General features: G+C 50.2%; 1 protein-coding gene across 1 annotated transcript in view; it reads right to left on the reverse strand.

Annotated features, from left to right (window-relative positions):
• Positions 1–27,127, reverse strand: part of IGSF21 (immunoglobin superfamily member 21) — a 194,175-nt gene that overhangs the window by 26,403 nt on the left and 140,645 nt on the right. Inside the window, exon 4 of the mRNA XM_004377197.3 lies at positions 19,902–20,020. Coding sequence (XP_004377254.2) covers positions 19,902–20,020 — 119 coding nt within the window. The remainder of the gene's footprint in view (positions 1–19,901; positions 20,021–27,127) is intronic.

The raw sequence follows: 27,127 nt of genomic DNA on the forward strand, positions 1-27,127 counted from the left end.
TGAATTCTCTAACCCTGCTCAAGCCCTTCTCTCTCATCAGAGGCCTGAGGAGGTAGATCCCACCAGTGGGAGGGGTACTCTGGCAAGAAAAAGAGAGAGGAAAAAGCACAACTCTTCGGTTTACGGGAAAATTAAATATTGAACTAAGCAGTAACAGCAGCCAAGGGAAAAAAGCCGACAAAAAGCCCCCAAATGGAGCCACCGTCGGTGATAGGAGAGAGAAACACAACATCTGTGTGTATATGGGCTGCAACGGCTTCTTTTACGTGGCAGCTGCTGAGCCAAGCCCACCAACCCCCTCAGCTTGAAAGCAGCCATGGGAACTCGCAGGCTGATGCCAAGGTGAAAGGTGGGGGACCTGGCCATTGCCGCCGTCCCAGGGTCCTCCCAGGGCCTTTCTGAGTGGAACGGGGTCATGCGGGAGCTGAGTGGCTGCAGGCATATCCACCCTCCCCACCCCCCGCTCCATGGTTACCTGGCTGGCAGCACCTGCTCACCTGCCTGGCCCCGCCCCTGCCAGCTGTTGTGCTTTTGCTGTGGTGGAAGATAAAATTAACTACCCCAACTGGAGGCCCTGGCTGACTGCTCTGGGGAAGTGGAGGGGAGTCAAGGGGGGCAGGGCAAGGCAGTGAATCACTGAGGCTAGGCAGAGAAGGATCCTGCTTGGGGTACTGCTGATGGAGACAGAAAATCCCACACACCCTCGAAGGGGTTGTGGGGCGGCCAGGCCACAGGTTTGGGTGTTGAGTCTGGATTTGTATTCTATTCTGGTTTCTAGGCTAAGCCTTTAACCCCGTGGGTTCTCCAGCTGTGTTACCAGGACCAGCAGCATTAGCACCACCTGGGGAACTTGTTAGACATGCGAACTCTTAAGCCCGGCTCAAGCCCTGAACTAACCAGTTGCCCTCAAGTCGACTCTGACTCATAGCAACCCCATGTGTGTCAGAGTCAATGGTGGCTGATTTTTCAGCAGTAGATGGCCAGGCCATTCTTCCAAGGTGCCTCTGGGTGGTCTTGAACCTCCAAACTTCCAGTTAGCAGCTGAGCTTGTTAATCGTTTGCACACTTAGGGATTCCATTCCAGACCTACTGAATCAGAAATCCTGGGGTGGGGTCCACCATCTGCATTTTAACAAGCCTTTCAGGTGATTCTGGTGGCACAGTGGTTAAGAGCTCAGCTGTTAACCAAAAGGTCAGCAGTTTGAATCTACCAGTTGCTCCTTGGAAACCCTATGGGGCAGTTCTATTCTCTCCCATAGGGTTGCTATCAGTTGGATTCAACTTGACGGCAATGGGTATGGGTTTGGGTTCAGGTGATTCTAATGCAAGCTCAAGGGTGTGAACCATTGCCTCGAGCTATGTAAGCCGCTGTCTAAACTAGATATAACAAGAACCAGCCCCCAGAGTTGTTATAGTGGTCAAGGGCGTGAACATTATAACTGACTCGGGGAGAAGGCTCAGGGCAACGGGAGAATGTCAGCTGGCCTTCTCCAGGCTTCAGCAAACAGGGGACAGGTGGAACTTTCTGGGACCTTTCTGGCCCCATGCACTGAATGGGTCATAGGCCCCCAAGTCTCCTAAGCCTCACCCCCTACAACTGGTGCAATACATTCTGCAGGTGCCCTGGTTGACTGCTTTTCAATATTTCACATTTTCTAATCGCTTCCTTGGCTCAGTCCCATGTGGACCTGCCCTGTCCATGGGGGGCGCTATCCGGCTGCCTGTCTGGCCCCTACTGCATGTGGCAGCCTCAGATCTTCCATGCCATTGTCGTTTACGTGGCCATCTAGTGAATGCACGTAAGCCCCGCGAGGTGTCCTTTCTGCAGAGATGAAATCTGTGGGGTGTGACGTGAATCTGTTTTAAATAGCAGCAAAGCCGGTCAATTTGGGGGCTGTTTTCAATATATCCCAGAGGTGTATATTACATACATGGGCAGTTTCACCAGGTAGCATATTTGCAGCTTTATGAGGGAAGCCTCCCCTCCTGGAGCCCACGAAAGCTTGGGAGGCCCCGGCAAAAGGGAAAGCATGTTTCAGATCTGCTGGGCGGCAGTGGCACCAGCTCGGTTCCTCCCTGGAGAGAAGTCTACACTCTCTGTCCCTCTGCCCTCCTAGACAGCAGGAGGCTGCAGCTTGAGGCTCTGGGGGACCCCTCCCTGCTCCTCCCTCAGCCTAGAAAACCTCTGCCTCATGACTTGGATAGGGGACAGTGGTGGCCCACTGGTAGAATTCTCGCCTTCCATGTGGGAGACTGGGGTTCGGTCCCCGGTCAATGCACCTCACGTGCAGCCACCACGGGTCTGTCAGTGGAGGCTTGTGCGTTGCTGTGATGCTGAACAGGCTTCGGAGGTGCTTCCACACTAAGATGGACTAGGAAGAAAGGCCTGGTGATCTACTTCCGAAAAACCAGCCAATGAAAACCCTGTGGATCGCAATGGTCTGATCCCCTCATCTTGCATGCCATAAAATGAGGGTGACAACGGTGCTTGCCTCGTGTGAGGTGCTTGTGAGGAAGGAAGTCCTTGGCACTTCCTGACCCAATGCCATTGAGTCGATGCCGACTCATGGCGACCCTACAGGACAGAGTCACACTGCCCCATAGCGTTTCCAAGGATTCAAACTGCCGACCTTTTGGTTAGCAGCCAAGCTCTTCACGTCTGCACCACCAGGACCTGACCCTTAGTGAACACAAAATCAATCCTAGTTGTAACCAGTTCTTAGTTTACCACAGTGTCTTGGGAAACGGCATCAACTGGGAGTCGGCGGCTGAAGTGAGGTGACTGACTGGCCACTGGCTTTCTGTGCAACGTGAGTCCCTTCCCCTCCCTGGGCCTCAGTTGCCAGTCTCCCAGTATCCCCTCGTTCTCTAATATTCAGGTGGCAAGAAGGCCTCATGAGTTTCCCCAGGCCCAGCCCCCCTGTGCCACCTCCAGCTCCCGAACCCCCTAGCAAATCCCTAAAATCCAGCCCTGCCTTGTGCAGCTCAGAGCCCTTCCCTTCAGCGGGAGATTTCCCCGGGGCCCTGGCGGCCGGCGGTTTTTCCAGTCCTATCAGCGTTTTAGGATTGATTTCTTCAGTCAGAGGGCAAGTAAACCATTCTTGTTGCTTGCTTCTCATAAAGCAATTTCCAGAGCCACGGTGCGAGGCGAGGGGAAGGGGAGGAGCCGAGGAGAAGGAGTATTTGTGGAATGGGGAATTGAGCATTTCTTTCCCCCTGACATTTTATTATGGAAATTTTCAAACATGCCGAAAAGTTCAAATAATTCCACGATGAAGACTTGTGTTCCCATCTCCTGGGTTATACGATTAACATGTAACTCCACCTGCTTTATCACACATCTATTGGATTGCATCTTTAAAGAGCTGAGGCTTCATTCTATCAGCCAGAGGGGCTTTGGTCAGTGTGGTGGGGGATGTCAGAGATCCAGTTTATGTGGTCTCTACCCCTCGCCTTGCCCTGGGAGCCCATGTGCTGGAGACCTCAGCCACCTATTTCATCTTTGTCTAGAGACATCCCAGAAACGCTGACCTCTCTAACCTCATCCCTCACCAGGCCCATCCAGGCTTCAGTTTCCTCATCCGTAAAATGGGGATCGTAACAGTGCTTACCTCATAGGGTGGCTGTAAGGATTAAATGAGCTGATGTTTGTGACTCACTTGGCCCCTGGCATGGGTAAGTGCCAGGTAAGCGTTGGCCGTCATGTTTGTGAAGAGTAACCTCTGACACTGGCTTGTGTTTGCCTACATCACTCGCTCACTGCTGGTCTAGAGCTCCTCAGGGCAGGGAGTCGTTCATTCTGCTGATTGGAACCCAGCACAGGGCTGGCACAGGAGGTCTCCAAGAGTTGATGTTTGCAGGGGTGCATCAGTGGGGCTGGACTTGCTCAAGGAGCACCTTCCCACTGCCCCCTGAGTCAAGGGCGCGTGGGTCCCAGGCACACAGAGGGGGAGCTTGACCATCGCCTCTGCTCCCTGGCAGTCACCCTCTGACAGGCTCCATGCTAAATGCTTTACATGTGTTGGTGTTCTTGTTGTTAGTTGCCGGCGAGTTGACTCCAACTCATGGAGACCTTGTGTATAACAGAATGAAACATTACCCAGTTCTGTGCCATCTTCATGATTGTTGGTATGTTTGCATCTTACAGCACAGTATCAGACAATATTCTGCTGTGATCCCCATAGGATTTTTGTTGGCTGATTTTCAGAAGTAGATCACCAGGTCCTCTTTCCTAGTCCTTCTTGGTCTGGAAGCTTTGCTGAAACTTGTCCACCATGGGTAAGTCTGCTAGCATTTGACATGGTGGCAGAGCTTCCAGCATCACAGCAACATGCAAGCCACCACAGTATGACAAACTGACAGACAGGTGGTGGTGCATTAGATCCTCACGATAGCCCGGGAGGTAGGGAATTATCTCCATTTTAAAGAGGCAGAAACTGAAGTTTTCAAAGGAACAGGTCCAAGGCCACTTGACCGGTGAGGATCAAGGCTACGACTTGAACTTGTGTCTGGCTTAACCCGAGCACATGCCTGTAACCTGTAGACACTCTCCCTGAGCTGTGTCTACCTCTGCCATTCACCTCCTGTGGGATCTGTCTTGGGGCCTTGGTTTGCCTTGACTCAGTCATGGGGTTGGACTAGGTGATTCTTAAAATCCCCTCCAGTTCTCAAAGTCTATGGCTCTGGGTGGGGGAGCCCAGAGGGAAGCTACAGCAGGAATGCTCAAGGTTTGATGCAGCACAGTCAGACAGCAGGCCTGGTCTGCAGACAAGCGCCCAGGCTCTCCTTCTCGGAAGTCTCAGGAGTTAGGGTCTTTCCTCTGGTGGGCCTGGGGTCCAGGCAGGAATCATTGCCCAGATGTATTGGCACCCTGGAGATTTTCTAAGCCTGCATCTTCCCCATCCTCTGAATCCTTCTCACTGTGGTCCATAGGGAGAATCAGCTGAGAGGCTGTGGGTGGCACCATGATTCCCCACGAACTACCCTCCCCTGCTCCCAAATCCCTGGGCTGTTTCGGGAAGCTTCTCTGGGATGTCCCTTGGCATCCCTGGCCCTGGGCTCCCCTCGGCTTCTCATGCCTGATGGACAGACGTCACCAGGATGCAGGGCCCTGCTCTGGCCTCTCCTTTCCTCTCTGCCGGTGGCCAAGCTTGGTGGACAGCAGGCTGGTAGGGCCTACAGCAGGGTTGCATGAGAGAAGAGCCTGCCTGGCGAGGCCTTTCCTCACCTGCCCCTACCCCCTCAGGGACTGGGCACAGCCAGAGCAAATAGCCTTGTGCCAGCTAGGGAGCCAGGCTGCCACATTCGAATGCTGGCTCTGCCACCTACTAGCTGGGTGACCTTGGCAAGTCATTTATCCTCTCTGTGTTTCAGTTCTCTCATCTGTAAAATGGGGATCATGATAATATGTACTTGACAGGGTTCCTGTGAGCATTATGTAAAGTCTTTAGACCCTTGCCTAGCACCTGGCCAGCACTCAGTAAATGTCAGTTACTGTCATTATTGTTATTACCGTCATATCTTACTACCTACTCCCTTATCTATGTCTTGGGTACCTGCCACCCAGAATTGCTTCCTGCCTGCCATGTGTTCCTGTCCTATACCTTTGCCTACACGTTTCTCCTGCCTGAAATGCCTCTTGTCCTATCTGCCTCCAACCTGCTGTACCCAACTCTGTGCCACCTCCTCCGTGAAGCCCTCCAGGTATCTCCGACTAGAGGAGACTCTCCTGGGAATTCCCACAACCCTCAGCTTGTACCCTCATCCTCCCCTGAGTCCTTATTTTCCTTCTGCTGGAATTCTGGAAATCTGTGCCCTTCTCTGTCTCTCCCATCTTTTGGTGATTCCTTCAGGGCAGAAACAGGATCTTATATCCCTCTTGTCACTCCCGGAGCCTGGAGTTTGGGCTCTGGCTTCAGAAAGAGGGACTTGGCCTCTCCATTTGATCACTCACTAGCCATGTGGTCTTGGGCAATTCGCCTCATCTCTCTGAGCCTCGGTTTCCTCTTCTGTAAAATGGGAACAATAGGTATAATGACTTCACCAGCTGTTGTGAAAATTAATCAAGTGAATGCTCATAAATAACTTAGCATAATGCCTGACATACAACAAGCACTCAATCAGTGCTGGCTTTTATTGTTAAAGTTATTGTGATTGTTGTTGCCAGGGGGTGAGGAAAGTAATCTGGCCTCCTCATGTACAGAAGGGGAAGCTGAGTCCCAGGATGCACTGCATGTGGGCAGCAGAGACAGGACTGCTGACTCCTGGGCCAAGAGATTTGCAGCGTGATCTTGGTCTTAGTTTCCCCTTCTGTACACGAGGCGGTGGGATTACTCCTTCTCCCAGGACTGTCTGTGGGCAGTATCCTTCCGGGAGCCAGTTCATTGCCTCCCATTGCACTCTCATCCCAGCTCTCCGGGATCTGATACAACTCTGTTAACACCTGTAACCTCAGCCTCTGTGCCTGCTTCTTAAATCACTGGGCCTGAGGCACTGCAGTTTCAACAGCCACATTTCACTGTAATTAAGGGGCCTGTCCTAGGGAGGGGAAGTTTACCTTCTGCTGGAGCCACTAAATCCAGCTCCCAGTGGCGGAGAGGATAAAGCATCTCACTGACCTACCACTTGTCAAGGTGTAATGATGCACCTGCCAGCCTGCGAGGCTGGAGCCGAGAGGGGCGGCTGGGTTGCGGGGAGAGGCAAGCCTGGAACAAGAAGTGAGACCGGTGGGTGAGACATGGAAGGTCCAGGGAGTTAGTGAGGGCCTCCAGGGCCTGCAGCCACCTGCCTGGACAATTCAAGAGAGCAGACAAGTCCCTTCTGCTCGGCTCTGGTGGGCAAGACACCACTTTGTATGAGGCCGTACAGAGGCTCCAGATCAAGCCAACCTAGGTTTAAAAACAAGCTCTCCCACTTACTAGCTGTGTGACCTTGGGAAAGTTACTTAACCCCTCTGGGCCTCAGTTTCCTCATTTATTAAAATGGGAATAATTAGAGTACCTATCTTTTAGGGGTGTGAAGCTTAAATGAATTAATATATTAAAAGTGTTTGGAGCGATGTCTGGCACCCTGTAAGTGCAAAATTTACTGCTCTTATTATGATATCCTGGCTCCCTGTATTAATGAATCTTGAACCCCTGTGGCCATTTACAGGGAAATGGGGCTGCTCTCAGCCCCTCCCCCATAGCAGGCACATTAAAAAAAAAAAAAAAAAAACCCACCAAACCAGTTTACTCACGGCAACCTCATGAGTTTCAGAGTAGAACTGTGCTCCATTGGGTTTTCAATGGCTGTGAACTTTCAGAAGTAGATGACCAGACCTTTCTTCCGAGGTACTCTGAGTGGATTCAAACTACCAACCTTTTGGTTAGTAGCTGAGCACATAGTAGGTGCTTATAAATAAACGTGAGGAAAGAATGAGCAAATAGTTTTTCTGTTTCCCCTCTCACTAAACACCGTGCTCTCTTCGGGGAAGGGATGGTGATGGTCAGCTCTGTGGCCCCAGGGACAAGATCCACAAAAAGCATGTGTTGCCTAATTCCTCCAGTCACAGCTAGGGATCAGAGAGCTAAGTGGCCTTCAAGTCACACCCAACGTGCACTTCAGTGGCCTTGTCTCCAACCCCACCTCTGGGCCTCAGGTCCCCACAGAGGGAGAATGGCAATCAGAGAGTGTCCATGTTCAAATCCCAGCCTTCCCTTTATTAGCAGACTCAGTTTCCTCCACTGTAAAATGGGTATACTGATCCTCGCTCTTCTAGCTTCATAGGACTGTTGGAAGGGCCAGATAACAGTGCAGTCCAAATATTCCATGTTGTCCTTGTTGAAAGGAGGCCTGGCAACTGACTCCCCAGCAGAGGACGTTGATCCAGAGACTGAAGTAGCAGCCATATTGCCCACACTCAGAAAGGAGGGCTGTTCCTCTGTCTTCCTGGCAGCCTCATGCAGTGGAAAAATCATGTGCTCTGGTTTCCAGCAGACCTAAGCTCAAATCCTAGCCCCAACCCCTTACTGTGGGGCCTTTGGCAAGTCCCTTACCCTCTCCAGCAGTCTGTAGTTTTTTCGCTTATGAATGAGACATCACAGGACCTGCCTCAGAGTTTGTAGGGGATTGGAAGGATAGCTAATAGAATGTGCTAGGCCTCTTGCCAGGTGCTGTGTGGGCTGTAGTCAAGGGCACTTCTGCTTTGCAGGGCCGTGTTCAGAAAGAGACAGAGGGAGGATTCTAGAAGCCTGTTCAGGAGGTAGTCAGCAGGCTGGGGCCTTTGGAGCTAAAGCTGGGAAGTGGCTGTCCTTGCTAGATGACCCAGTCAGTTCCAAAGTGTTCCTCTGAGCCTCAAGCACATCTGTCTGGCTCCTCTCTGAACTGGCTCTCAGCCGGTGACCTCTGCTAGCTGGGAGGCTTGTGGGCAGCAGGCAGGCAGTGTGGGCATCCTTTGTCCAGGTCCCTGGCCAAGTCCAGACACTCAAGACGCCAGTCTCCAAGCCCCTGTTAGGCCCAGCTTGAAGGACCCTGGCCACTCCTGCCTCGGCCCTCGGGCTACAGCCCCACCTCTGGCCAGCTCGTGCCTAGCCCAGCCCAGCCAGCTGTCTCAGGCCCCCAGATGCCCAGCTAGCTGCCCCCTAGAAGCTCCAGCTGGCAGGGAGGAGGCCCGCAGAAGTCCTCAGGCCCGCTGCCCTGGCCTCTCCATCCCAGCAGCCCATTTGCTGCAGTCACTGGCTGCTGAGTGAGATCACATGGCTCCGTTGGTTCCTTCTCAAAAGACCGTCTCCATCCAGTGCCAGACCCACAATGTCTCTCACATCTGTTCCCATCTTTCCAATTGGTCCTCATGTCCTGAGGCTTCTGCCTGGAAATGCCTCACATGTCCAGACTCTGTGCTGGCTGCCCCAGCCCTGGGCTGGCTCTCATTCTCTCTGGCCTCTGACTGCCCACCCAGTCCTAACAGTGATGCCAGCAGACCCAGGCTGAGCACTTATGATGTGCTTCAAGGAACCATCGTATATATGCCTCATAATCACCTTATGAGGCAGGAATCTTTGTTACCCCCAGTTTCCAGATTAGGAAACTGAGACTCAGAGAGGAAAAGTCACAGCAAGAGAGCGAAGGAGGTGAGATGGGACTCACAGCTGCCCAGCCCCATTCTCTTTTCTGATCTCCTTTACCAGAATCCAGGCTGGGGGTCCAGAGTTGTCACTGCCTGGCTTAGAGAGCTCCTGCTGGGCCATTGTCATTTCTGCAACTCTGACCCCATCCACCGCCCCACTGACTTTACTGGTAAAGGGTTAAGACTAAAAGGCTGGGGGATAGGAATAGGTAGGGCATTGGTGGCTTAGGGGTAAAACCTTTTGCCTTCCATGCTGGAGACCTGGGTTCAATTCCCAGCCAATACGCCTCAGGCTCAGCTACCACCCTTCTGCCAGTGGAGGCTTGTGTGTTGCTATGATGCTGAACAGGTTTCAGCAGAGCTTCTAGACTAGGGCTGAGAAGAAAGGCACAGTGATCTACTTCTGAAAACGAAAATCCTCTGGATCACAATGGTCTGACCTACAACCGATCATGGGGATGGCACAGGACCAGGTGGTGTTTTTGCATATGTACTCCTGGTCACCATGGGTCAGGGGTTAACTCAATGGTAACTAACAATAATAAAAACCCTTTTCATAAGTACTCACCTTGAGCTAGGGATAATGCTCCTTACATGGCTATCATATTTCATCCCCCAACAGCATCATGGGGAGGTGCTACAGTAACCCCCATTTAACAGACAGGACAACTGAGGCTGCAGGTCATGTTCCAATTTGAGCAGTGTATCTTAGTGGTTAGGCCTATGGGCTCTGGAGCCAGACTGTCAGGGTTTGAATCCTAGTATCCTAGTTCTTTCTTTACTCTAAACCTATGCCCTTGGGTGAATCCTTTAACTTCTCTGTTTGCACAACTGTAAAATGGGGGAGGTAATAATAGAGCCTCAACCCTGTGGAGCACAGTTCTACTCTGACACACATGGGGACGTCATGAGTCAGGAGTTGACTTGATGTCAACTGGTTTTCTGGTAAAAGCAGAACCCACCTTAGAGGACAATTGAATGCATTAACAGGTGTAAAGCAATTAGAACAGGGCCTAGCGTATAATAAATACTCAATAAACATCGGCTGCTTTTATCACTATTCGTTGCACAACTGGGTTTAAAATTCACATCTGAATCCAAAACCGATATTCTTAACCACTCCTTAGCTCTCTAAGGAGGTAAACTGCGGTTACAGTCAACCTAATTTAATAGAGAGATAATTCTCCAGTTGGGGATTATTCTGACTCCTCCTGTTTCCCACTTGGAGGACCTTGGTCACTCCTGTGACTTATCCAGAGTGGGCAGGAAGCGGGCAGGGAAAGGGCTTGGAGGTGGGTCTGCCCAGATGTTGCCTTGCGGAATAAGAGCAGCCCAGGCCTGGTTCTCAGGGCCCTGGGGGCTCCTGGGGTGGGAGGCGGACGTTTGGGTTCGAGCCTCCTCCCCGTCGGCGCCCTAGGAATCCTCTGCAGCTCTGGCCTGGATCCCCACCCACCCCCACCTCATCCACAGAGCAGTGGAGTCTGTGCTCCCTGGAGTCCACGGCCACTGTAATTGCCTGGGGCCAGTTAATGTAATTAGTCCAAGCCCAGCAGGGGGCTCATCTACTCTGGCTCCGAGGGAAAGGAATGAGCCAATCATTTTCCACCCAGCAGGCGTCCTGGGGTGTGGAGAGGGCTGCAGCTCCCAGCATTCCTACCTGGGGACCCCTAAGGATTCTCAGACCAGCGGCCTCCATCCACTGACCTAACCTCTCCCCTGGACTGCCCTGAACACAAGCTCTGCACTGCCTCTGCCTGGGAGACACCCCATCCCCCACAGCTGTCCTAGGCACAGGCAGGCTTCTTGAAAAGGAATTCTGCTAGCTGCACCCTGCTTTACCATTGGCATCCTTCAGATAAGCAGAACGGTGTTTCTCCTATTGTGCTCAGGCCTGTAAGAGCATCAAGGAGCCCTGGTGGTGCAGAGGTTTAGTGCTCAGCTGCTAACTGAAAGGTTGGTGGTTTGAACCCACCAGTTGGTCTATGGGAGAAAGATGTGGCAGTCTGCTTCCGTAAAGATTTACAGCCTTGGAAACCCTATGGGGCAGTTCTACTTTGTCCTATAGGATTGCTATGAGTCAGGAATCGATTTGAGAGCAGTGGGTTTGGTTTTGGGTAAGAGCATCAGCAGGACATTGAGGGGGAAGGATCTATCCTCAGGCCTCAGCTCTCCCCATCCCATTTGGAGCCATAGGCATTTCTCCTTCCCAAGTCAAGAGAGGTCCTCGACACCTTAATTATCCATCCTGAGAAATTTGCTCCTGTTTCAAGAGAGGAACACTGGGCTGGGAGTCAAAAGAAGCGGATTCAAGAATCTGATCTTAGAAGGCAGGAATCCAGATCCCTGGACGTCCTAGGTTTTTTTGTGACTTCATGGAAGTAAGCTCAGCCTCCATCAGCCCCCAGGATCTTCTGCACCCTCTTTTCCTCAGGGAGCCCTCACAAGCCCTGGGGTGAGTTTCCTTCAATGGGAAGGCCTGAGGAACTGGCCACAGGAGAATTTCTTATGAACTCATTGCCCAAGCTCTTGTACCTGGGGAGTAACAAAGCCAGACTAGGGGTGGCCAGATGGTTTAAAAAAGCACTAGACGTGCATTAGGATAGACATATAGATCACTGGAATAGGATTGAGAGTCCAGAAATAAACCTTTACATTGTGGTCACTTGATTTTCGACAAGGATACCAGGACAATTCAATGGGGAAAGAAGAAACTGTTCAACAAATGGTTCTGGAACAACTGAATATCCTAATGCAAAGCAATGAAGTTGGACCCCTACCTCACACCATATACAAAAATTAATTCAATGGATCGTAGACCAAAATGTAAGAACTAAAACTATAAAACTCTTAGAAGAAAATCCAGGAGCAAACCTTTGTGACCTTGGGTTAGGAAAGCCTTCGTAGATATGCCACCAAAGACACAAGTGATAAAATAGAAAGTAGATAAACTAGACTTCATCAACATTAAGTGTTGTGCTTCAAAGGATAACATTAAGAAAGTGAAAAGACAACACACAAAATGGGAGAAAATATTTGCAAATCATATATCTAAAAAATATTTGAAGAACTCTTACAATTCAATAATACAAGGAAAAATTACCCACTCAAAAGTACAAAGGATCTGAATAGAAATTTCTCCAAAGAAGATACACAAATGACCAATAAGCACACGAAGAGATGCTTAACATCATTAGCCACAGTCGACATGCAAATCAAAACCACAATGCGATACCAATTTATACCCACAAACTAGTGGCCATTGAGTGGATTCTGACTCGTGTGTCAGAATGGAACTGTGCTCCATCAGGTTTTCAATGGCTAATTTTTCAGAAGTAGATTGCCAGACCTTTCTTCTGAGATGCCTCTGGGTGGACTCAAATCTCCAGTCTTTCAGTTAGCAGCCAAGCTCGTTAACCATTTGCACCATCCAGAGTCCTAGTTAGTGCTCAGTCTTAATGAGGTCCTCACACTCTCTGCTCTATCAGCCCCCAGTGTTCACTCGACATTCGCCTTACTAGCAGCCTTTGTGCCAAAGGCAAGAGGTCTCCCTTGGAAGCTCAGGGTTGCTGTAAGGAGCACCAGCTTTGGGCTCAGGCATTGTTGGATGGGAATCCCAGCTCTTGTCACTTACATGGGTAAGTCCTTGAAAATCTCAGAAACTCAATTTCCTCATCTGTAAAATGGGTATGACAACTCCTACCTTCAAGGACTCTGTGAAGATCCCATGATTAGTGGTGGGTTGAGCACTCATCACAGTGCCTGGCACCCAGCACGAGCTTGATGGAATTTGGCCTTGATCACTAGCTATTGGGCTGTAAGGGGCCCATTTGATGGCAGAACTACCATCTGAAATCCTGCCCCCTGGCATTCTGGGAGAAGCAGAAGAGCAGCACCTTTTGATTGCAGCTGGGACAGGAGTAGGGGTGTCTGGCCCTTATAACATTTAATTGATTGTAACATCGCACCCTTAACATGCTCCCCTGTACCCAGATAACCTGCACCCCCAAGAAGTGCCTCTGCAATCCTTCCGTGACTGTGTATAATGTGTTCCTGGGGCCCAGCACACAACTTTCAAATTGGCTTACAATTTATCTGCAGCTTGGATAAAAACATTTTAATGAATGTGTGCGGCACACACCCTAGGTGTCACCCACGGGGCTCCCAAATGTCTTTCCCACCACAAAGCGGAATGTTATAGGCGTGAAATTACAGCCATTCTCGCATTTTGATCTTCACCGGAGGCCTCTGGAAATAGCCACACTGGAAACGGGCTGGCTGCAGATGCAGAGATGGCAGACTGGGGGCCGCTATGCGCAGAACCGCTTCCCACACAGGTGGGGCCTGGCCTGTGCCGCTCCTCGGCTCTCCCTCCTGCCTGCTGTCCCGGGAAGCTTCCATGACCCCCAAATAGGGGGCTGTCTTGCCCCACTGTTAGCTGCTACAGTCCTTAGCAGTCCCTTCTGGTACAAAGGAGACCTCAGGCTTCAATGACCTCCACTCACTGGGAGGAAGGGTTTTTGAATATGCATATATACGAGTAAGAATGGGTCTATATAATGTCACAACAAGCCAAAGTATGAGTACATTTTAATTTTTGAGAGCTGCCTTGAAATATATTTGAAGGAGAAGGTGATGGGTGGGGGGACGAGGGGTTGACAGTTTTTTTTAAAACCTATCTAATTGTGCTTGAATTGGATTGACATGATTACTATTTGTCATTAGAGATATCATTGATTACGCACTCAGACTGTGACAGGCAGTGGGCTAAGGGCATCCTATTCTATAGGTTGAGGAGCCCTGCTGGCTCAGTGGTTAAATTGCTCAGCTGCTAATCAAAAGGTCAGTGGCAGTACATCGACAGGGAACTGCCAGAAATTCAAGCCAGATTCAGAAGAGGATGTGGAATGAGGGATATCATTGCTGATATCAGATGAATCTTGGCTGAAAGCAGAGAATGCCAGAAAGATGTTACCTGCATTTTATTGACTATCCAAAGACATTCGACTGTGTGGATCGTAACAAATTATGGATAACATTGGGAAGAACAGGAATTCCAGAACACTTAATTGTGCTCATGATGAACCTGTACATAGACCAAGAGGCAATCGATTAAACAGAACAAGGATATACTGCGTGGATTAAAGTCAGGAAAGGTGTGGTCAGGGTTGTATCCTTTCACCATACTTATTCAATCTGTACGCTCAGCAAATAATCTGAGAAGCTGGACTATATGAAGAAGAATGGGGCATCAGGATTGGAGGAAGACTCGTTAACAACCTTCAATACGCAGATGACACAACCTTGCTTGCTGAAAGAGAAGAGGACTTGAAGCATGCGCTGATGAAGGTCAGAGACTACAGCTTTCAGTACGGATTATACCTCAACATAAAGAGAACAAAAATCCTCACAACTGGACCAATAAGCAACATCATGATAAATGGAGAAAAGATTGAAGTTGTCAAGGATTTCATTTTACTTGGATCCACAATCAGTGCCCACGGAAGCAGCAGTCAAGACATCAGATGATGTATTGCATTGGGCAAACTTGCTGCAAAAGACCTCTTTAAAGTGTTAAAAAGCAAAGATGTCACTTTGAGGACTAAGGTGCACCTGACCCAAGCCATGGTATTTTCAATCACCTCACATGCATGTGACAGCTGGACAATGACTAAGGAAGACTGAAGAAGAAATGATGCCTTTGGATTATGGTGTTGGCAAAGAATATTGAATATACCATGGACTGCAAGAAGAACAAACAAATCTATCTTGGAAGAAGTACAGCCAGAATGCTCGTTGGAAGAGAGGATGGATGGCGAAACTTCATCTCATATACTTTGGACATGTTATCAGAAGGCAGTCCCTGGAGAGGGATATCATGCTTGGTAAGGTGGAGGGTCAGCAGAAAAGAGGAAGACCCTCGACGAGATGGATTGACACAGTGGCTTTAACAATGGGCTCAAACATAACAATGATTGTGAGGATGGCGCAGGACTGGTCAGTGTTTCATTCTGTTGTACACAGGGTTGCTATGAGTTGGAACTGACTCAACGGCACCTAACAACAAAAACATTCTATGGGTTATCTCATTTAATCCTCCTGACCTTGGCCAGGGAAGGCACGTCCCTCTCTGAGCCTCTATTATCTCATCTATGCAATAGGCACAATAGCAATCCTCCCTCTCAGGCTGATACGGCCATTGGATTATGGGATTATATATGGGAAATACCCTATGGGTTAGACTAAGTGGAGTTCTCACATACTTAGCTCAATTGCCTCTGCACCTCAACCCTCCACCCCCACCCCCATTATGGACCTGGGTGAGCCGTGGAATCCATACTGCTAAGGGCAGGGACCACAGTCTTGTGGGGCCCCAAGCAAGTCCTTTTCCCTCCTCAATCCTCAGTCGCCTCAACTGTGAATTGGAGGTAACAGTAATACTGCCCTTGTGGGGCTGTTGTGGGATTGGGTAACATGCTAGATGTGAAAGCACTCTGGAATTGGCATACACTGGGCGAGTATGAGGTGTTACTGTCATTATTACAGTTGTTGATATACCCCAGCTCCTTCCCTAGGTGCACCTTCGGGGAGGAGGCCCAGGGGAGGATGAGCTGGCAAAGCCAGCTGCCCCTGCCACGCCCAGAAACAGGGCAGAACTGGGCCCCAAGCTCAGGAATCCAGGGTATGTGAAGCTGTGGTCCCTGGGACATTCATTTCTCAGATGGGCTTAAGCCTCCTTGAAGTCACAAATAAATGGACAAGATGTCTCCACACTAGGGTAGAACCAGGAGCCGTGGAGAGGCAGCCACAGCTATACCCAGGAGGGGCAGGTTGGAGACAGTGACAATAAAAACAATGAAGTCCAACTAAGAGACACCTTCAGCTGTGCCGGATGCTGGGCTAAGTGTTTACAAACCTTATCTGATTTTATCCTTGCAACCACCCTAGGAAGCAGGCATTCTTATCCCTATTTTACAGATGGGGAAACTGAAGCCCAGGGAGGCTAATAAACCCAAGGTCACGATGGTGGAGCTGGGATTTAGCCCAAAGCCTATGTATGTCCTTAACTTCTATGCTACAGGGATAGGGCTTCCTGCCATGTCGAGAGTAAGATGAGGTGAGAACTGGAGAGAGGAAGGAGACTACATTTGTACATGGAGAAGAATGTAGATACAGATGTAGATAGATTTCGATATTGATGTAGATATAGGTACAGATGCAGTATTAGCATATTTGGAAATACCCAGAGGTTTAGACCAGTGGTTCTGAAACTGGAGTCCCTGGAGCAGCTGCATCAGCATCTCCTGGGATTCTATGAGAAATGCAAATTCTCAGACTCCACTCAAGACCTACTGAATTAGGAGCTCTGAGGGTGGGGCCCTGGAATCTCTTTTAACAAGCCTTCCGGGCCGGTCTGATGCATGCTCAAGTTAGAGAACTGCTGGTTCAGACCATGGGCTTGGCCTCAGATGGCTGCTATGGCCCTAGACATGTCACTTCCCCTCCCTGTGCCCTGGCCCCTGATCTGTATAATGGAGACCATAACATCCCCCAGTTCCCAGGATTGTCTTGGGGATTCTGAGCTAATGCATCTGTAGCCAGAAGCTCGGGCACTATCAGGCACACACTAGGGATGGACACATGTCAGCTGTGGTGTTGGCCTATTTGGCATCCTGAGCATGGGTGTGTCTGCCCATGGGTAGGGAGACAGAACTGGGATGGGAAGACATAAAACCCATTGCTGTCGAGCCGATTCCAACTCACAGTGACCCTATAGGACAGAGTAGAACTGTCCCATAGGGTTTCTAAGGAGCAGCTGGTAGATTTGAACTGCCAAACTTTTGGTTAGCAGCTGAGCGCTTAACCACTGTGACACCAGGCATAGTAAATAATGAGGTCGGTCAGAAGACTGACTGTGGTGTGTAGGTCCTGTTCCAGGCAGTCCCAGCCCTGGACGCTCTGAATTTCCAGAGCTCGAAGCCTTACTTAACCCGCTACCCTGTAGCTGGGGGCACCAGAGTGGGTGTGGCAGGCTAGGCCTGCCCCTCCTTGTGCTGTCCAAGCAGCCTAAGCCTCCTCCACAGCCCGCTAAGCCCCACCAGGCAGGTCGGTAAGTAGAATCACAGCAGCTTCTAGCCATTCCTGCACCCTGGTCTCGAGGGCTGTCGCCTCCCATCTGGTGGTCCCCTGATCCCCAGACAGCGAGACAGAAAGAGAGGAGTGGTCTTGGCCAACAGAGCCACAGTACGGGGAGAGGGCTGTGCCTGCCTGGGGTGCAACCCCTAGATCAACAGGGACCACCAGGCCAGCCCTGCCACCAGGTTGGTCCCATGAGACCTCTCTGTGCCTCGGTTTCCCCGCCTAAGGGTAACAGACTCACTAGTGTCAGGGTTGGGAGGGAGCTTTGGGATTATCTGATCCAACCTTCTCAGTGTACGGATGGAGAGACTGAAGCCCAGAGAGGGAGAGTAGCTTACTCAGGGTCCTTTGGTGAATCAATGGGGAGTGAGGGCTTCAAGGTTGAGGTGGCTTTTGAGGACTCCAGCCTTGTTCGCAGGCACCAGAGTGAAGTCTCAGCATCTACACGGCCTCCAGCAATGCAATAGAGCTGGCCTGGGGGTCAGGATGCCTAAGTTCTGATGTCAGCACTGGGCAGCCTGGTGTCATAGGAAGATTTTATGATCAGATAGGCCTGCGTTTGAATCCCAGGTCTACCACTTCCTGGCTATGTGACTTTAGGCAAGTTCCTTGCTTTCTCTGAGCTTCCTTTCTGCATCTGCAGAATGGGGATACTGATCTTAGTACCTACCCTCGGGTTACATCCCTAGGTGGTGTAAGCAGTTTGTGCTCAACTGCTAACCTAAAGGTTGGTCGTTCGAATCCAATCAGCAGTACCGATGAAGAAAAGGCCTGGTGATCGGCTTCTGTTGGTTACAGCAAAGAAACCCTATGGAGCAGTTTTACCCTGTAACACATGAGGTCGTCATGAGTCGGAATGACTCAACGGCAACTAACAACAACAACCTTTGAGTTGCCTGTGGGGACTGAATGACATAATATAAGGCACTTAGCACAGTGGCCTCCAGGGAGATTTCTCTGAGCCCCTCCTCAGTAACTGTAGTCACTCGATCCAGTTACCCCACTCTATTTTCTTACTAGCATTTGTCACTATTCATAATCATCTCATTGATTTATCTACACACGTGTTTTATGTATGTCTCATGCATTGGGGAGTAAACCCCTTAAGGACAAAGGACTTTGTCCTGTTCAAAACCGTGTGTCCAGTACCTGGCACATAGTAGGTGCTCAATCCATATTTGATGAATAAAGGAGTGACACTCATCAAACTGGGAGCCCCTTGATGGAGCAAACTGAGTCTTGTCCTTTGTTGGGTTCCCTAGTGTGACCAAGGATGTGTCTTGTTCATGTATTAGGGTCAGTGAGTGAGTGACTTCAAGAGGGTAGGTTACCCCGGCAGTGCCACCTGCCGCCCTGGCCCGTTCCCGGCACAGCCGCCACTGCCGCCGTAGTCACGGCTCCACCAGGAAGCCGGGACGCACCACATGTTGCCACTGAGGGCATCGATGTCCCTCTGGAGGTCCGGCCTTTGGAGGTTTTCAATTTCCCCAGAAGCAGCGGCTTGCAACAGGGCCTTTCTGCCCTCACTGATTGCCTGAGGATGCCAAGCCTCGTTTCCCTGGTAAATACCATTTGATAATAAAATCAGAGAGCCTGGAGCCTGAGTCAAGGCCAAGTCCCTTCAACTCCAGGCAGCAGAGCTGCACCTGAATCAGAAATCACGTCCAACAAGAATGTCAGAGCCGGCAGGGGCTTCTGAGATCACCCGGTGCTATACCCTTGTTTTACAAATGGGGAAATCGAGGCTGGGGTGGGGGTTGACTTGCTCAAGGACACAGCCAGCCAGAGACAGAGCCAGGAGCTGTGGCGCCCAGCCAGTGTGCTTTCCTGCTCATCACCTGTTCCTTCCACATCCTGGAAAGGCCAGGAGGTGCAGGGAGGACACACCTGGCTGAAGGGCAGAGCCCTTCTCTCTGCAGCCAGGTGTGTGCCTCACTGAGATGCTGTCTCAGACTCCCCCAGGGTCTCGTGGACTGGCTCAGCCTTCCTCCTACCCTCCCCCCTGCACTTTCCCCTCCCCATTGGTGTTTCTACAAACATGGCTTTGGACTTCAGCCTGGGAAAGGTGCTCACACAGCTGCCCGCACACTGCTCGGTACCTCCCGCCCTTATTCCCTCCCTGGGTCACAGAGCCTGGAGCTGGATGGCCTATGAATGACCCACTAGGTCTCTGTCCCATACTCATCCTACAGAAGTGGACACTGAGGCCCAGAGGCTACGCCGGCTCTCATTACTCCTTCAGTTCCCCTCCATTCTCATCAATGTCCATGAGCTCCTCCAGGGTCCAGTCTGGTACCGAGCCACGAGGACCCAGGGACAAGGGCATAGCCCCTGCCGTCGTGAGGTCAGTGCTCATGGGAGAAGGCAAGCCCACACCGGTCACATCTCAGCATGGCTGGCCTCCTTGCCCCCTGAGGGCAGGGGTGGGGAAGAAGAAGAGGGCCCCCTGCCAGCATAACAGGCATTTGGGTGGGTGGTCCCAAGACAGATCCTGTAGCACACGTGTGTGCACACACATGTAGAGATGCACACACATGTAGAGATGCACACATGTGTGCATGCACACATGCATGTACACACACGTATACACATGCACACATGCACATACATACACGGAGCGCCTCACCACTCCTGCCAGGGCTGGGGGTCTTGCACTCACCCATGACGTTGAGAAATATGTTGCCTGAGGCCAGGACTACCTTCTCTCTTGTGGCTCGATCGTAGATGCCTACATGGCACTCGTAGGGGCCGTTGTCTGAGATTCGGACCTCTGGCAGCCTGAGGGGAGGAAGAGGAGCAGGAGGAGGGATGTCACTCTGGGGCTAGAAGGAGACAGTGCTCCAGGGAACCAAGCCCAAAGCCCCTCTGGCTCAGCCTATGTTCACCACTTATTATGACTGACCACATGTCAGTGTGCTGTTCTGGGGGGCGGAGTGTCATGGATTGAATTGTGTCCCCCCAAAATATGTGTCAACTTGGTTAGGCCATGATTCCCAGTATTGTGTGACTGTCCTCCATTTTGTGATTGTCATTTCATGTTAAAGAGGATTAAGGTGGGACTGTAACACCCTTACTAAAGTCATATCCCTGATCCAATGTAAAGGTAGTTTCCCTGGAGTGTGGCCGACACCACATTTTATCTTACAAGAGATAAAAGGAAAGGGAAGCAAGCAGAGAGTGGGGACCTCATAACACCAAGAAAGCAGCACCAGGAACAGAGTGCATCCTTCGGACCTGGCGTCCCTGTGCCTGAGAAACTCCTTGACTGGCGAAGATTAATGACAAAGACCTTCTTCCAGAGCCAACAGAGAGAGAGAGAGCCTTCCGCTGGAGCCAATGCCCTCAATTTGGACTTGTAGCCTACTAGACTGTCAGAGAATAAACTTCTCTTTGTTGAAGCCATCCACTTGTGGTATTTCTGTTACAGCGGCACTAGATGACTAAGACAAGGAGTGAACATTTATTGAACACCAACTGTATGCCAAGCACTGCACACAGTGCTGCAGGAAGTAAAGGTGTGGGCTCCGTGTTCAGCCAGAGGTCAACCTGTGCTAGCCGTGGGCCCTGGACATGGTCTTTAGCCTTTCAGCTTCCATGAACTAGGGATGGCAATGGTGCCCACTCCCAGGGGTGCTGTGACGATGACATGGTTGAGGTGTCAGGCACTTAGCATGGCACCTGGCATATGGTCCTGGCTCAGAACTGTTACCCAGTGCATCACCTCACTCACTCCTCGGTTCCCCGAACCCCCTCAAGGAGGGATCACTGTCCCATTTCATAGGTGAGGAAACTGCAGCTCAGACAGGGGATGTGATTGTCCCCCTCACCCCCTAGTACGGCTAGTAAGAGCCAGGATTTGAATTTTTTCCATGCTGTGTGCTGCCACTTTATCCCCAGCCCTGGACACTGAGAAGAAACTAAATTCCCGTCTCCCAGGAGGAACCCACATTCCAGTGGACAAGGAGCCGAGAGGTTGATCAGTACTCCAGACTCACATGGAAAAACGAGCCACTTATCAGAGCATGGAGTCCCTGGTTGGTGCAAACAGTTAATGTACTCGCTGCTAACCGAAAGGTTGGAGGTTTGAATCCACCCAGAGGCACCTAAGAAGAAAGGCCTGGCAATCTCCTTCTGAAAAATCAGCCACTGAAAACCCTATGGAGCACAGTTCTGCTCTGACACACATGGGGTCACCATGGATGGGAATCCTTTGAATGTAACTGGTTTGGTTTTTTTGTTTGTTCTTATCAGAGCATAAAGCAGGGAGCAGTTGGCTTTGCCTGAGGTAGAAGGAGGGCTTCTCAGAGGAGGGCCTGTGAGGAGGGGAAAGGCCTCCTCAACCTTCTTCTAGACTTTTCCTCTAAAAGGCCAGATAGTAAATATTTCAGGCTTTGCAGGCCATATGGTCTCTGTCGCAACTATTCACCTCTGCTGCTGGGTATGAAAGCATGAACAAATACAGTGTGGCTGCGTCCCGATAAAACGTTATCTATGGACATTGAAATTTGAATTTCATATAATTTTCATGTGCCATGAAACATTATTTTTTCTTTTGTTTTTTTCACCGATTTTAAAATGTAAAAACAATTCTTAGTTTACAGGCTACACAAACGCAGGCGATCGATTGGATTTGGCCTACAGGCTGTAGTGTGGCATCTCCTGTTCTAGATCCTTCTACAGGGTCTACAGGAGCTGACTATGCAAAAATGAGTTGGTATGTTGTTCTCTCTTCCCATGGAAAACACCCACAGGGCAGCTCTTTCCTCCCTGGTATAGTGAAAAGAAGGAGCCCTGGAGGCACAATGGTTAAGTGCTAGGCTGCTGACTGAAAGTTCAGCAGTTTGAACCCACCAGCCGCTCCGTGGAAGAAAAGACCTGGAGATCTGCTTCTGTAAAGACTGCGGCCTAGGAAACCCTACGGGATACTTCTAGGTTCCCTATGAGTCAGAATCAACTCGATGTCACATCACAAATAGTAAAGAGTCCTGATGTGCTTTCAGAGAACCAAGTTCAAGTGGCCCCTGCTGTTTATAAGCTATGTGACCTTGGGCAAGTCAGGCCACCTCTCTGAGCCTCTGTATTTTTATCTAAAAAAATGGGGCTGATGCTTCATAGAGCTGCAGTGAGGATTAAATGCAATGATGTCCTTGCAAGACCTCTGTAAGCAGGACAGTGGCACCCAAAGGAACACAGGGATCATTGCTTGTTTCTTCGTCCTTTGTGGCCCTGTGGGGAGAGGAAATTCCTGCAAGTGGATTCTGGGTGGTTTGGACAGGGAAGGGCGGGCATTTGCTTGCAGGAAAACTGTGTGTCCTCCAGTAAGTTCCAATCCTCTCTGGATCTAATTATGGGGCCAACGAGGCTTATTCTGGCCACAACTTAGAGGAACCAGGGTCTCTGTTTGGGTCTTAAAGGTTCTCAAGCCACATAAAACCAGAAGAAGAAACTCAAGTTCACGGTAAAAAAGCCAGTGGATTCTGACTCATGATGACCCCTTGTGTGTCAGAGTAGAACTGTGCTCCATAAGGTTTTCAATGGCTGATTTTTTGGAAGCAGATCACCAGGCCTTTCTTCCGAGGTGCCTCCGGGTAGACTAGAACCTCCAGCTTTTCAGTTAGCAGCCAAGCATGCTAACCATCTGCACCATCCAGGGAGTCCCATATTCACAGTAGCCCTGATAAATGCCAAGCGCCATGCCCTTCTCCACCTCACTGGCTGACATCCTACCCCACTGGGGGACAAAGAGGGTGGTGGTTAAGAGCTCAGGCCCTGGTGTGGTCTCAGCCCTGCCACCTGCTGAGAAGGGAGGGCGCTTCAATCCCGTTCTTCACTCCCATCCCCTCCTGGACATATTCCTCACTCAGCTCAGCCTCATCTCTCTCTTCCATCTGTTTCTACTGAGCAATTTAACCTCAGATTCACTCTTTTCTCTTCGCGTTTCAGCTGTTTCCCTCCCTCTCATCTTTGTCTTCCAGCTCCTTCTTCCTGTGACTCACTGTCCCTCCCTCCCTCTCACCCCCCACACACCTGGGCCCCCAGTCTCTCTCACGGAGCTGAGCCAGCCTTTCCCTCCCCACAACCCAGCACACATTAGCATAAACAAACACCTTCATTTACACAGAATACACAGAGGTTGACATCTGGTCTACCGACTGTCACCGAAGGCCTTAAAGAATGGGGAGCTTTTCATTAGGGAAACTTCGCTGAGACGATGCTGCCTCCCTCTACTCACCGCTGTCAGGGGAAAGAGCACCGTGACAGTAGGAACAGCAGGGGATCCGTCTCCCCTGGGGGAACCATTTTCTGTGTTTGTAACTCAGCCAGACTGAAAAAACAGCCTGTCTGCCGGCACGGTTACTGAGTGACAGTTACCCAGAGTGACATGTTTAGGTGATATTCATAGGTGTCAGTTTTAAAGACGACTGGTTTAGTTGACTTGCGTAGGTGACAGGTGTGCAGGTGACATGCTCCGGTGACAGCGCTGTAAAAAAACAGGCTAAGGGGACATGCGTAGCTGGCAGCTACCCAGGTGATGTAATAAGATAATAATGGCAAGGTTGACACACAGGTGATATGTGCAGGTAACTGGCACATAGGTGGTACGCACAGAAGATGTGTTTATGTGATAGCAACACAGGTAACATGCTTAGGCAATTGCTACACTGATGACATGCTCAGGTGACAGTGACATAAGCAATATGCTCGGGTTGACACTACACAGGTGGTATAGAAGACAGCTCAGGGGACACCTGGCTTGGTGCCTTATAAAGAAGGCAGATTCCCACTTAGGACTATTTCTACAGCCAGATGTGCCTTCCACTGGGTTCTTTAACTCCATGAATGGCCCTGCCCTCCACCATTAACCCAAGTCACAGTCCTGGGCATCCTCTTTCATAGCTACCATTTCTATATCCCCAAATACAATCAGTGACCAAGTCCTAGGTGCCTCCTAAATACATCCTGAATCCATCTGTTTCTCCCTATCTCCATTGCCACCACCAATCCTCACCGGAAATAAATAACAACAAAAAAATCAAACCCGTTGCCGTCAATTCTGACTCATAGCGACCCTATAGGACAGAGTAGAACAGCCCCATAGGGTTTCCAAGGAGTGGCTGGTGGATTCAAACTGCCAAACCTTTGGTTAGCAGCCGTAGCTCTTAACCCGTGCACCACCAGGGTTTCCTGCCACCAGGGTTTCCTTACCTGGAATAGCAATGGTTTAAGGTTTCTCTGCCCCTGCTTAATCTCTCTCCCAATCCACTCTCCAAGGAGACACCGGATCTTTTCAAATGCAGATCACATTAATGTTACTCCTCTACCCAAAGCCCTTCAAAGGCTTCTCTCTGCTTTTAAGATGAAGACGAGAATCCACGACAGTGGATCCTTCTCCATCTCTGGCCACAGTCTCACGCCCTCCTCTTGCTGGCTCCCCTCACGATGGCATTCTTTCCATTCCTACTATGTACCAAGCTTTTTTTCTTCCCAATACATTTTTTATTTTGGAATAATTTTAAATTTAAAGGAAAGTTTCAAAGATAATACACAGAATCCCTGTATACCTCTCACCCACTGTTCCCTATTACCAAGGTCTTACATTGTTACTGTTATCTGCCTTCGAGTGTGTCCCGACCAATGGTGACCCCATGCACACTGGATGAAATACTGCCTGGTTCCTTGCCATCCTCATGATTGGTTGTGGATTGGACTGTTGTGATCCATAGGGTTTTCACTGGCTAATTTTCAGAAGTAGGTCACAAGGCTTTTCTTCCTCATCATTCTTAGTCTGGAAGCTCTGCTGAAACCTGTTCAGCCTCATAGCAACACTCAAGCCTCCACTGATAGGTGGGTGGTGGCTGCGCACTGAGGTGCATTGGCTGAGAATTGAACCCAGGTCTCCCGCTTGGGAGGTGAGAATTCTACCGTGGAACCACCAATGCCCCTTTTACCATGCTACATTTGTCAAAACTAAGAAACCTGGTACATTACTATTAACTAAACTCCAGACTTTATCGGATTTTACCAATTTTTCCACTGAAGTCTTTTTCTGTTCCAGGATCCAATCCAGGATCCCACACTGCACTTAGCCAAGTTCCTTCTCTATTTAGGGTTTTTGCTTGCAATACTCTCCTTTCCTGGGAATACTGCACTGTCTTTCCCTGGCTAAGTCCTACTCATTGTTCAAATAACAAAGGAAAGGTCACTTCCTTAAGGACATCTTCTCCAGGCCCCTGGATTAGATGGGTGTGGTAGATCAGTTGCACTGATGGAGCCCCTAATAGTCTTCCTGTATCCCTTGCAATGTACCTTCACAGCTCCTCCCATCGAGAAGCGGAGTCTATCTCCCCCTTGCTGGGCTGGCCTTGTCACTCAATTTGGTCAATACTATGTGGGCAAGAGGAGACCCTGGTTGGCACAAACAGTTAAGCAATCAACCACTAGTTGAAGGGTTGGTGGTTCAAACTCACTCAGCGGTGCCTTGGAAGACAGGCCTGGCGATCTGCTTCCGTAAGGTCGCAGCCTTGAAAACCTTATGGAGCGGTTCTACTCTGCACACATGGGGTCGCCGTGAGTTGGAATTGACTCTACAGCAACTAACAACGCAACAATGTGGGGAAGGGACAGCGTTCATGTTCCAAGCCTCAAAAGGCCCCTCTGTCTCTGCCTCTCTTGGCAGACCCCTGCTTCTGCCCTGAAAACAAGCCTCTCAAGGGCCTGCTGGAGGTTGAGAGTGTGTGGACAGGGGCCCCAGCCATCCCAGCCTGAGGTCATCCTAGAAAACATAGGAGTGAGCTCAGCCAGCCCCAAGACTGGGGAGCACTCATCAGCCGTTGTTGCTTTAAGCCATCAATGTTTGGCGTGGTTTATTACACAGCAATAGCTAACTGATACAGTCTGTCCCCTCATACCTTCCTCTTAGCTGTTGTTGTGTGCCATCAAGTTGATTCCAGCTTATAATGACCTTAGTACTTGTCAAGATAGTAATTTAATTACTCTTGTTGGGATTATTTAATGCCCCTCTTCCCCCACCACTTTCAAGAAGCTCCATGAAGGCAGGGTTGGTACTGTCTGGTTGGCCAGTGTGTCCCCATGCCTAGCATGACTCATGGTGACCCCACGTGTAGCAGAGTAGAACTGCTCCATAGGATTTTCTTGGCTGTAATTTTTACGGAAGCAGATCGCCAGGTCTTTCTTCCGTGGCATTGCTGGATGGGTTCGAACCATCAACCTTAGGGTTAGCAGGTGATCGCAAACCGCTTGCACCACCCAGGCTCCTGTTTGCCATCACAGTAGGTGCTCAATGAATATTCGTTAAGTGGGTAGGTGATGAAACCTTCCAGGAGGCTGTGGTGTGGACCTGGAGAACACGCTATCCTTGCTGGAAGCCCAGTGCAGCTCCCCGCCACCACCCCCCCACCCCGGCCCAGTCAGATCCAGTCTTTATCTGCAGCTCCAACATCTGCCGGGTCATAGCTCAGATTTGAACCAATCCACTTCTGCTCAGCATCTGATCTGAGCTTTTGCCTTCCCTGTTGTCCTTGTAAAGTGGATTAAGTGGCCCCAGAGACTCTTTCCCCAGAACCGAGTGGCATTGATCTGCAAGCAGGATAGAAGGCCTTCTGCATTTGGCAGGGACCCGAGGGAGATGGGAGGGAAGAGGCCTACTCTCATCAGCAATAGGCTGCAATCAATAAACTATTAATAACTGCAAAGGTTTCTGGAGAGATCAGTGTAATGCAGTTTAACGGCTGGAGTTTACCAACACTGACACGTCTCTGAAGGATGAGTAATTGTGGTTTTGGAAAGCTGGGCACAGGCAGAGGAAGGGCCCCATTGACTGTACCTGTGGTCTGCTTGCATCTTCCTAGGTAAGGCCATGCGAGC

This window comes from Trichechus manatus, unplaced genomic scaffold (assembly GCF_000243295.1).
Source record: "Trichechus manatus latirostris isolate Lorelei unplaced genomic scaffold, TriManLat1.0 scaffold00048, whole genome shotgun sequence".
NCBI lineage: Eukaryota > Metazoa > Chordata > Mammalia > Sirenia > Trichechidae > Trichechus > Trichechus manatus.